Genomic DNA, 12,633 nt, shown 5'->3' with positions numbered 1-12,633 from the left:
TCTTCTGTACTCTATCAGATCAAGAAGCTCTTACATATATTCTATTTTTTGATGATGTGGATGCAGATTAGATGATATTAAATTATCCTTTCCTTATGCAAGACTTGACTTTGCATTTGTCCTATTCAGTATGTTTAAGGTGTTTGTACATAGGGAAACTGAAAACTAACTTGTTGGGGGAGAGTTACTTTAGCAGTTTGAACAAGATTGCACTCAAGCAGCGGTTTGTTTAACATTCAAACTGGGGAGGATACCTGGAGTCAGGTGCCCCAGATTGAAGTTCTTGTTTTACTACTTTCTAGCTGTTTGACCTTGTGCTACTTTCTGTGTCTGTTTCCTTGTCTGTAGCATGGGGAATCTTTACTTCCTTTGTTTGAGGTGTAAGTGGTTTAGCACATATAAAATATTTTGAAACTATTAATTAAATTATTACCTACCATTTAGTACTCAGAGCTATAAGTTGGTTTTCATTTTAGAAGATAATGAACAGGGCAGCCCGGGTGGCTCAGCAGTTTAGCGCCACCTTCGGTCCAGGGTGTGATCCTGGAGACCCGGGATCGAGTCCCTGTGTGGAGCCTGCTTCTCCCTCTGCCTGTGTCCCTGCCTCTCTCTCTCTCTCTGTGTCTCTATGAATAAATAAATAAAAATCTTAAAAAAAAAAAGATAATGAACACTAAAAAAAAAAAAAAAAGACCATGAACAGTATATTTTAGGGTAGAATTTATATTACTGCTTTCCCCGGAGTAAACTGAAGATTCACATCAATGAAATACACCCAAACAAATCAAAATATTGAGGAGGGAGGAGTAAATGAGAAAATGTATGTTAAACCCAGGTATTCTAGAATGCCAAGTTTGGTGGTTATTGAAGTCAGAGAAAGAGGTGAAATATTTATAATCTATCAGATTGAAATTTTGGGTATAAATATTTTAGTCTAAATTTACACAAAAATTGTGTGTTCTAGAAATTAATATGTCATGATTTTAATCATTAAACATGTATGACTTATTTATAAGCTAGAAAGAATTGGTTCTCCTGCATTATCAATAATTATTTAGTTTATAATGAATTGGTCCAAAGAAAGAACATTTTTATATCTTTAGTAAAAGCTGTCAGCTGTGGTTTCCTGTTAGATACCGAAAATGAATTCTATTCATTTACTTACTTTCCATTTTCTAGTTTATTTCTTCTATTGAAAAATTTTTTTCCCAATTTTCTCCTATGTTCCTATTATGATTTTAAGGTGTAAAAATAATTGGTCTTTTTCTTATTAATACATAAAAGACAATTTTTCCTCTAAGAGCTAAGCATTGCTTTACTTATATCCCAAGATACTGATATGTTGTATACTAATTATAACAAATTTTTATGTTTCCCTCTTATAATCTCAATTATTTATACGCCCTCATTGTTAATTTCCATGTAATTGGGTATTATACTGGGTCTAATTTTAAAAACATGTATATTTTTAAATAGAACATACGATGTATATTGTCCTGGATTACTTCCAGGTTTTGATAGTTCCATGCACATTTGAGGAAAGATTTATTTGTTTATTTTAAAGATTTTATTTATTTATTCATGAGAGAGAGAGAGGCAGAGACACAGGCAGAGGAAGAAGCAGGCTCTATGCAAGGAGCCCGATGCGGGACTCGATCCTGGGACCCTGGGGTCACGCCCTGAGCTGAAGGCAGAGGTTCAACCGCTGAGCCATCTGGGAGCCCCTGAGGGAAGATTTAAACTCTGCTCTAATGTATAGATAATCCTCACTTTATATAGTTCCCATATGCATAATTTTAGTTATCGTGTTTCAGTTAAATAACCCCAAATCCCCAATAAGAAGCTTTGTGATACTCTATAGAACCCAGCCAAGCCTACCTAGATTTTGACTGTAGAACTATGAGCTGATAATAGGTGGTGTTTTAATCTACTAACTTGGAGTAATTTGTTACATTGCAAGTTTTTTAAAAAGTTAATATACTGAGACTTTCATGTTCAGTTAAAAAAAATTTTTTTTTAGATTTTTTATTTATTCATGAGAGACACACAGAGAGAGAGGCAGAGACACAGGCAGAGGGAGAAGCAGGCTCTATGCAGGGAGCCTGACGTGGGACTCGATCCTGGGACCCCAGGGTCACACCCTGGGCCAAAGGCAGATGCTAAACTGCTGAGCCACCTGGGCTGCCCAAGAAATTTTTTTTATTCTTCAAATTAGGTAACTGCTATTGATTTTTCTTCACGTTCATTGTTTCTGCAGTCTCCATGCTCTTAAGCCCCATCTAGTGAATTTTTTTAGTTGGTAATCACACTTTTTAGTTCTAGAAATTCTAATTTTATAGTTTCCTTTTCGCTGCTGAGCACTCACCATCTACTGACTTACTATGACCACTTTTTGCTTTAAGTTCTTGATAATACCTGCTATAAATTACCTCTTTTTTTTTTTTGCTAATTCTGATATTTGAATTATGCTATTATCCTTTTTTATTGATTACTCTTATTTTGATTATGGGATTTTTTTTTTGTATAGTGGTAAGTTTTTATATTATGTTGTTCGCTCCGATTATTCTTTGTAAGGAGGTGAAATTATGTTGTCTTCCTTTAAAGAGTGTTGAATTTTGTTCTGTCACATAATTATAATATGGGAGAATCTTTTAAGGTTTTTGTTAGGCTTGGTTTTCTTTATGAGGCAGGCCTATTTTGATATGGAAATTACAGGGGACCCTTATTCTCTTTGGTATTTCAGTTGAATGCTGAAATGTTCTCTCTGCCCTAGTTGGGTGGAGTATTAGTCCACTTGGGCTTTCATACCAAAATACGTCGGGCTAGGTGAATTCAACAACAAATAGATTTTCTTACGGTTCTAGAGACTGGAAGTCCAAGTGCAAGGCCCCAGGACAGTTGGTGTCTGGTGAAATGTCCCCTCCCTCGGGTTGCAGATGGTGGCCTTCTCATCGGGTGCTCACACGACCTCTCCTTTGTGCTTGTATGGGGGGGGGATAGTACGGTACCGTGAGCTCTGTGTTGGCTCATCTCACCAGGATACTAATCCGATTGGGTCAGAGACCCATCCTTAGGACCTCCTTTAACCTCTAGAGGCTCAGTCTCCAAATTCAGCAGCACTGTGGGTTGAGTCTTGAGTATCTAAATTTTGTGAGGATACAAACATTCAGTCCATAGTAAGCAGGAACTGCCAAGACTCCCTGAACTGCCGAACCTTTCAGCCTCATGGGTGATCTCTGCTCGACTTCACGCACGGAGACTCTCGGGTAGCCCAGCCCTTGACCCATGGACCCAGTTAAAGCCCAGAAATTTGGTCTTTTTTACCCTCAGCTGCTCTGCTTGGGCTAGTTCTCCTTGTGGTGGGACAAGCAAAAGCTGGGGCCATCGTGAGGCCTTCCTAGTTCCCTTCCCTCAAGGATCTCAGATCTGCGCCGCCTTACTCATTTCCTGAAAACAGTCGCCTCATTTATTGTGGCCTGTTCCGTACTTGGTTTTGGTAGAACAACAAATCTGGTAGCAGATACTCTGCCGTGGTTGGAAGCAGACCAGTCATGGGTTTTTTTTTCCAAACATAGTAGGAGGAGTATTACAGATGTCTTATGAGTATTTTTCTTTTATATAATTAAATTTTAAAAATTATTGGTAGGGCCTGTTTCGTTAAAAGTTTTATGGGTAGACTTGAATTCTTTTTAAAGTTGTATGTTGAACACAATGCACTGTGTAGAGGGGGTGCCTTTTTAATTTTTTATAGTTATTGATGGATTGAATATGATATTGTTAGAATCCTTGTGAAATATTTCAGTGTATTTGAGGCTCTTTATGTGCAGTAATCAAAACCTGGTGATGAAACGTTATGACTTACACCCACCAAACCCTGGAAATTTAGCATTGAAGCCCCAGGAGGCCTTTTTAAACTCTCTCCCCCCTCTATGCATCTGACACAGGATAATGTGAGGTATGGTCCCAACACTGGGCAAAGTGACAATGCTATACAAGAATGGTTCCTTAATTATAATATTTAAAATTTTTTCCAGGAGTTTAAAATACTCCTGAGTACATAATTTAACTGTTACTTAGTTCACTTGAAAAATGAAATCCTTTTTGGCAGGCCATTATAAAGTCTTCAGATTTTATACTTTTTTAAAAGAGTAATTGTGAGTCCTATATTTGTAGAGCATAAAGTATGCTGGATAGAGTATTCAAATCAGGATTTTTCCATTTTTATAAAAATTAAATCAAGTAAAAATATGGTTTGGATATTTTTGAAATTGTTGGAAGTGTTTTTGGTAGGTATTAAATAGGCCTCACATTTAATTGTGTATCACAGACTGAATTTGAAAAAGTAATCATTAAAAGTTGAGTTTTATCAGTAATAGGTTATTAGATGTTCTAAAGTCAGATTCAGCTCTTTGTACTCATGCATATGTGTACTGAGAAAATTTAGTAAGTGATGATACTGGCTCCTCATATTAAAGAGGAATTGATTCTTGATGTTGGAACTACCAACAAATAATCAGTAATTTTTTTTTTATCCCTGCTTCATTCCATGTGCCAAATGAAATTCCAGAAGGACTAAAGATTTACATTTGAAAGAGAAATAATACATATATATACAAAAGATAATATAGTTGAACATGTAATCATCAGGTAGTTGTAAACACTGTACCAGATAATACTATAGAAGGAAAGGATGATAGATCTGTGTAACAAAAGCAAAACCCTATCAAAAAAAAAAAAAAAAAGGAACTTAAAAAGCAAAGAGAAAAGATGAGCATGAAGCTGGCAAGTCATATATAATACATCTGATTTGCTCTTCAGACTGCAGATCAAAGTTACCTCTATAGCACAGCACAGGAATCCCTTTGCTTCCCTCTTCAGACATTTCCTTCCCCACTTACCTTGTCCCTTGAGACGCCTTTGGGGTTGAGACTCCCAAAGGTATTGTCATTCCTCTTCAGTAAACAAACGGAACTGGAACCTCATAAAACCCACTAGTGCTATTGCTGTGTATTTCCACATGATGTTGCTAGTGAAGTTTGATCCTTTGCAGTCCCTTTAGATGTTTGCTCAGCAAACTTGCTGGCCCAGAAGCTCTACTGGTCCAAAACTTTATACAGACTTTAGTGAGACCACATTGGGCATCATTGTGCTCAGGGTAATAGGATATGGAGGAGCAACCAGCATCATTCATTTATTCATCAAACCACTGTTTACTTGAGTACCTACTGTGTGCTTCAGTTACTGGTTTATGCACTGGAAATAATAATAGTGAACAAAACATAAAATTCCTGCCATCATGGAGCTTACATTGATTCTGGGGGCTGAGGAGAAGACAGTGGAGCAGAAACCTCCAATAGACAAGATTTACACTATGCAATATCTGCAGAAGGGCCTCTGCATGAATTCTGACCTCTTTTATTTTTTAAAAATTTTAAAAGATTTTATTTATTTGAGAAACAGAGAGGCAGAGACACAGGCAGAGGGAGAATCAGGCAGAGAGAGAAGCAGGCTCCATGCAGGGAGCCCGACACGGGACTTGATCCTGGGTCTCCAGGATCATGCCCTGGGCTTAAGGCGGAGCTAAACCGCTGAGACACCTGGGCTGCCCAAATTCTGACCTCTTTTAATTGTTTTATATTTACTCTGTGGGGCATCAATATGAGTGGTACCAGTGAGTATAACAGAGACACTGAGTGGATTTAAAATCACAATGCGTTGATAACTTCTCATGAGCTTGCTATGGTACTCTGTGGCCACTCTGTATATAATGGTATACAGTTATTAAGAAATATTGGTATAGGTATATATTTATGAATATAGAGAGATTGTTTATATAAGTGGAAATGCAGGTTGGCAGATTATACATTTAGTATGATCACAAGTATTAGTGGGAAATACTTTTTCTTTACTTCTGAGGTTTCCTTTTTTTTTTTTTTTTTTTGGTAAAGATTTTATTTATTCATGTGAATACACAGAGAGGAGAGAGAGATTGAGAGAGAGAGAGAGAGAGAGAGAGGCAGAGACACAGGCAGAGGGAGAAGCAGGCTCCATGCAGGGAGCCCGACGTGGGACTCAATCCTGGGTCTCCAGGATCAGGCCCTGGGCTGAAGGCAGCACTAAACCGCTGAGCCACCCGGGCTGCCCTGAGGTTTCCTTCTTAAGAAGAGAGTTCTGTTAGTGTCGGCCTGAGTCTGCTCTTGCTCCTTTAAGTCACTTCATCCTTGATGTAATGACTTATCTGATTGGTAAATTTGAGAATAGTTGGCCTTATGGATGTGCTTCGTTGATGTGTAGGAGCTAGCTAGTTTTCCCACAGCAGCCGATGAGTCATGTTTTGTCTCCTCCTAAATGGTATAAGCTATGCAGGGGCTTACCCCTGCCGGGGGGAGAGGGGACAGGGACCGCTCCCCCAGCAGTGGTAAGCCCCTGTCTGTGCTGGCATGCGCAGCTCTGAGGTTAACCATCAGCAGGCCCATTTGTCTAGTACACCTACCTCTTCTATTAGCACTAGCAGGGATTCTGTATTTGTTTTCTCAACTTGTTCATGACTTTGGCGGGGAAGGAGTTACCAGCTTTTACATGCTCTCTTTGGAAGTGCCTCATACTTATGACTCTATTTTATTTAGTTTTACATATATTTTTAGTATTTTTCCATATACATGTAGAAAAAAGTCTGGAAAGAAAAGCATCATAGTTTCAAAAGAGATTGGTAGAATTAATTTTTTTCCTCATCTATACTTTTAAGTTCACTGAATTTATTAGATATGTAACTAAGAAATAGTTAAGTATTTTAAACCTCTAAAATATACAGTGTAGCCTGACTTCCCATGTAGAAGAAGGAATCATCTTTGTACAAGGGAAAAACTAGACCTGAGTAGATATGTTTCCACCTCATAGCATGGTGCTTGAGTCAAGAACTTATGGTAGGCAAAAACAGATTACTTTTCTGAAACCTATGGCTTGTCATTTCAACACGTATGTCACCAATAATGGCTTTCCATCCATTAATAGTGTGAAGCAATTTGCATGGTTTTTAAAAGTGAGTTCCTGTATTTAACTGAGGTTAAGTGGATTCTGTATTTCTCTTTCCTCTTTGCTGAGTTTGCTAAACCTGTTTATTTTTTTTGCTTCTTTTATTATCCCTTGCCTTTAAAAAAGGAACAGCTTAGATTTTTACCATCTTTCCTGCTTATCACTGTGATAGGCCTATATGAATATATAATACTCAGGTTTGGCCATATTTGAAATTATAGATCTATTAAAAGTAAAGAGATAAAGTGATGTTTTCAAAGTGGTAGTTTTTATATCCCCACTCCCCCCCATATTAGCAGAGAAAAAATATTTCTTGATTTCAAAATTTTATGAAAGTAGAGTAAAACTGCAACATAAATCAGTCATCATATTTTTACCGTGCTTTTAAAAAATTTACTTTAAAAATTTTTCAATTTCAATTATGAAATACTTAAGATTATAAGACATGCTGAGCATAAAATAAAGACTCTCTAGTATTCCATGCACAACTTAATAAACAAAACTTTATAAATACAAGTAAGCTGTGTACCCCGTCCTACCTCCAGTTTGATGTTTACCATTATTATGCATATGCTAATATTATTTTGTATTACCTATATAAATATCACTAAAGAATGTAGTGTATTTTTGAGTATTTTAAAACTTGATGTGAAACATTTATATAAAGTGAGAATGTAAAATTGAACAGCTGCTTTAGAAAACTATTTGCCAGTTCCTAAAAAAGTTAGGCAAACTCAGCACTTTTCTTAGGTAATACCAAAGTAAGACGTGTATATACCGCACAAAACTTGTACACAAATGTTCATAGCTGTGTTGCAATATTCACATTAGCCAAAAAGTTAAAAAAACAAACAAAATTGAACAACCGAATATTCAAGTGGTGAATGGATAAATAAAATGAGGTATATCTACAATGAAATATTCAGCAGTAAAATAACTGAAGTACTGATACATGCATTAACATGGGTGAACTTGAAACATTCTAATAAATAAACTAGTCACAAAAGACCATATGTTGTATGATTCTATTTATACGAGAAGTCCAGATTAGTCAAATTTATAGAAACGGGAGGCAAATTTGTGATTGCGGTGGAGGTTATGGGGGATGGGGGGACATTGGGCTGAGACTCCTAATGGGTATGGATTTCTTTTTAAGATAATGGTGACAGTTGCACAAGTCTGAATATATTAAAAAAGTCAAATTGTACATTTAAATGGGTGAGTTGTATTGGGATGTGAATTATATCTCAGTAAAGCTGTTTAGAAAGTTTATGTTAATGTTATATATTTTATTATTAGCTTTTTAAACTCAGTATAAACCAAATCATTATATTTTAGGATTTTTGTACATTTAGTTCTATATAACTGACTTTCACTTTCCACTCTCTGAATTTACTGTAATTTATTAATCATTTCCCTTTTTTGCTCTTTGAAAACAGTGCTTTTCTGAACAGTCTAATCCATATTTCCTTATGTGATGATGTATTTTTAGGTTCAACATGAGGTTGAACTCACAACCCTGACATAAGGGCCTGAGCTGGTATCAAGAGTTAGACATTTAACCACCTGAGCCACCAGGGTGCTCCAATGATGATACATTCTTAAGGCTTTCTTCCAAATTAGAATTTGGATAGGGTTATTGATGATTTGTAATTTCTTTAGTATTAACTATTTAGAAGACGTTTTATTGGTGTACATTGGAACATTTAATTCATATAGTTATATAATTTAAAGTTGAAAATAGTAAGAGTACTCTATCCTCTGAAGTTTTTCTGTGGTTCTTTTATATTTGGCCAAAGAACAGAGCTTCTTGACTACTGTGCCTTTCTTGGTATTTTATCATTAAGTGCAACATGTCCTAATTTTTGTGTATGCTTATATCTTACAGAAAAAGCTACAAATGAGTACAACACTACAGAAGATTGGAGTCTTATTATGGACATATGTGACAAAGTTGGAAGCACTCCTAATGGGTAAGATGTCCAATTATGCCCGGTGAATGTCTAGGAGCTTAATGACCTATGTCTCTCTTCCCAGTGTGACTTTGAAAGGAAAATGGGATTTTACTATTTACTTTTGGGGGACAAAAGTTAAGAGATCCTGGTGGCCCAATTTATGGGATTAATTTTATCCCAAAAGAACAATGGAAAAAGAGTTCAGCTGAAAACCTGAGATATATTAAAATACATAATTAAAACTTTGACCCAATAGTGACGCATGTTAACAATGAATAGACTAGTTATTTAGGGAATTCCCCTTTGACTTAGACATGGGTGGGAGTCTTTTAATAATGAAGTAGATAAATACAATAATGTAATACATAATACACTGAAGAAGCCCTTCAAAAAGATAAAGTGAATATAAAAAAGGGTGCTTTGAGGGCAGAATGCAACAATTAAGGTGAACTGATTATACTTTAGAAGACTGATGAAAGCATTTAACATTACAGCTTTTCCAAGTACCTTGATATATGTTTATTTTTACACCTTTTGAAGACTGTATATCTTACAATTTTTTTAAGATAAGAATTTTCTGTCTGAATCCTAAATCTGTCTTGAAGAAATGAGAAGATAATTTATGTGACATAGTTCTCTTGTGTTGATCTATTGGAAGTCATTTGGGTCTGATTCTGGAATATACAACCTTTGCAACAAGCTGCTCCTTTTTTGCAGTGTGTGTGTGGGGGGCTGTTCTGTAATTCTGTGAACAAAGTACTGCATGGAATCATTTTGCAGATTTATTCCTTTAATGAAGTAAAATTTGCAGGATTTTATTTTTAAATTTAAAGTTGATTCGCTAGTAGAATGCCTTACATTTTTAATGGTTAAGTTGAAATTCTGAATAAATACTTAATATTCTTCATTTTTTTCCCCTTAGAGCAAAAGATTGCCTAAAAGCCATAATGAAAAGGGTAAATCATAAGGTTCCTCATGTTGCTCTACAAGCATTAACTGTAAGTAAGAGTCATGTTATTATCTGACCCAAATTTTAAATGTGTATTTATTTCAGCAAATTAAGTAAGATAATATTTCAACATTTGTATATTGATTTTTATTTTAATTAATAGCTTCTTGGGGCTTGTGTGGCAAACTGTGGAAAGATATTTCATTTAGAAGTATGTTCCCGTGATTTTGCAACAGAAGTACGTGCTGTGATAAAAAATAAGGTAAATTTTAAAAAGAGAAGCAATTTAAGTCCTTAAAAAGTACATATACTGTGTGTCATTTTAACTATATATAGCATTAATAAAGTTGTATTATAAATGAAATCACTTTTAGCTAAGTTTGAAATGAGATAAACTTCCTCTTCTAAAACTTAGATGTTTTCATTTGTAGCACCAAGAACTGTTTTCCTTCCCAAAGCATGCATACTAGTGATAATAGCTAATCTTTATTTAGAGTTAGTAAGCAGTCACTGCTTTAAGGATTTTACATATATTGTCATGTTTAATGCTCTTAATAATCCTTAGAAGTTAGATTCTCTTGTCATTCCTATTTTATAAATGCAGAAGCTGAGGCTTAGAGGGAAGTTCAGTAACTTGCCCCAGGTCATGCAGCTAGTAAGTGACATAGCTAAAATTCAGATCCAGGTTTCCGAGTCCAGATTGACCACTATCCTGTACATTCACACTAGAGATGGCAAGCAAATTGGACCTTTATTTTAGAGCAGGATTGAGGGGTCTTCACAATAGGGTTGTTCTTAACTGATTTCTTTGAGATAGAAACTCTGAAGCTTCTGTTATTAGTGGCAAAAATCCAGGAATTTTAGTTTAGTCGATATAAAAAGTTTAATCTAATATTGAGCATATTAAGAAAACAGAACAAATAACCTCTGAATATAAAAGATCTGATGTCATTATAGTAAGAGTTAAAAATTGATGTTTAATAGGTAATTTTACTAGAAACAACTTTATCTTAAAAACAAAAATCGACATTTATCAAGCACTTATCTAGGCTAGGGATTGCTGGACTTTTGTTGATCTTTATATAATTAAAGAGAGAATTTGGGTGGTAATTCTCTGTTAAATAATTCAAGTACTTTAACCACAGTTTTATTTCTTTCATTGCATCGCCCTTAAAAGGCTCATCCTAAAGTATGTGAAAAATTGAAATCTTTAATGGTGGAGTGGTCAGAAGAGTTTCAGAAGGATCCTCAGTTTAGTCTAATATCTGCAACTATTAAATCTATGAAAGAAGAAGGGATTACTTTTCCTCCAGCAGGTTCTCAGGTACGAGATTCATGTAGATCCATGATTTACCTTACACTATTTTGTTACACTATTTTGAGGGTATGTATCTTATATAAAAGCTAGGCAAGGTCTATCTTAATCATCCTTTCCCACCTCTACTTTCCAGGTGCCTGAGATAGCGCCTTATATTTAGTAGGTGTTCTAATTCTTGAGTGAATTTCTTCTACATATCAGAACTTTGAGAAGTGAATCAGCCATAAATAATCTGATGCTACTCTAAGTCTAGAATCATGCAAAAGGCATAGATGTATGAGGGAGTCCTTGTGTTTAAGAAATTTACAGTAAATATGGAGGGTAGCTGTTTACATGTGAAAAATAACTAAATTGTAAGTGACGTATATGGATGAGGGAGGGGTAACAAAGACTAGATGCCAGAAGAGAGAGGTGACAACAGACTGAGATGGTAAAGAGGTATAATTTTTAGACTGGAATGTATTTCAATAATAGGAGGGAAGAGGGAAGAGGTCCTGTTAGGGAAGGACTGATAGGAGCAAATCCATGGAATTGAAAAGGGTCAAGACCTGTTGGTTGAAGAGTGAATATACCTGGAGTGAATGGTTTACATATAGATGAGTGGAACTCTAAGACTAGAAATTTATTTGAGGAGATAGAGACTAGTTTTAGTAGGACAAGGGTGGAGGTAGGGATAATGAGTCACAGAGTGGGCTATTTAAGTGTGGGAGAAGAATACTATCTTGAGTTTTGCTTCAGTGCCTCTTGCCTTCTACTTAATATTAGGATACGGGCTAGGGAAAAAAAACTAAGAGGAGGAGTACTGTATATTTTATTTTTATTTAGACTGTAGACTAAAAGGATCTTTTAAACAGACAAAAAGGATCTTTAGAGCTGACCAGAACTGAGGGCTCAAGGGAGCATTTGAGGACAAAAATCTTATAAGTAATAAAAGCAAGCATTCTTCTGCATGTCAAAAACCTATAGAACTGTGTTTATAGAACTGGTTCTTTAACTGGTTTAAAGAACTGGTTCAGGACATCTCTGTCCTCCATGCCTGTAAATTTAAGCATGACCTTCCTAAGTCCTCTGCTGCACCCACAGAGCCACCACGCTTCAAGTACAATAAGTACTAAAAGAGAGCTTAACATGTATTCCTAGAAGTGCACCTGTTGTCTCTGTCCACCCTCTTCTCTTCAGTAATTATCATGGCTTCTTGCTGCTGCTTCTCCTGGAGCTTGATGCTCCTCACTGACTAAGATACTTTGGACAGTTGAGACCAAGGAAGTACAATTAGGAGATATTTGTATTTAAGTACTTTCTGTATCCCATGTTCTGTGTCAGATACAAAGCTGTATGCAAAATGGAAGCCAGTTCATGCCCTTTGTGGAGTTTATAAT

General features: G+C 35.8%; 1 protein-coding gene across 3 annotated transcripts in view; it reads left to right on the top strand.

The window, feature by feature from the left end:
- STAM2 (signal transducing adaptor molecule 2) overlaps positions 1-12,633 on the top strand; it is a 44,572-nt gene that overhangs the window by 7,292 nt on the left and 24,647 nt on the right. For all 3 annotated transcript variants that reach the window (XM_035702144.2, XM_025468977.3, XM_025468975.3), the window contains exons 2-5: positions 8,921-9,005; positions 9,910-9,985; positions 10,100-10,198; positions 11,114-11,260. In XM_035702144.2, coding sequence (XP_035558037.2) covers positions 8,921-9,005; positions 9,910-9,985; positions 10,100-10,198; positions 11,114-11,260 — 407 coding nt within the window. The remainder of the gene's footprint in view (positions 1-8,920; positions 9,006-9,909; positions 9,986-10,099; positions 10,199-11,113; positions 11,261-12,633) is intronic.

Source organism: Canis lupus, chromosome 19 (assembly GCF_003254725.2).
Source record: "Canis lupus dingo isolate Sandy chromosome 19, ASM325472v2, whole genome shotgun sequence".
NCBI classification, from domain to species: domain Eukaryota; kingdom Metazoa; phylum Chordata; class Mammalia; order Carnivora; family Canidae; genus Canis; species Canis lupus.
Note: the sequence above shows the minus strand (reverse complement) of the source record. Positions and strands in the feature narration are given on the sequence as shown.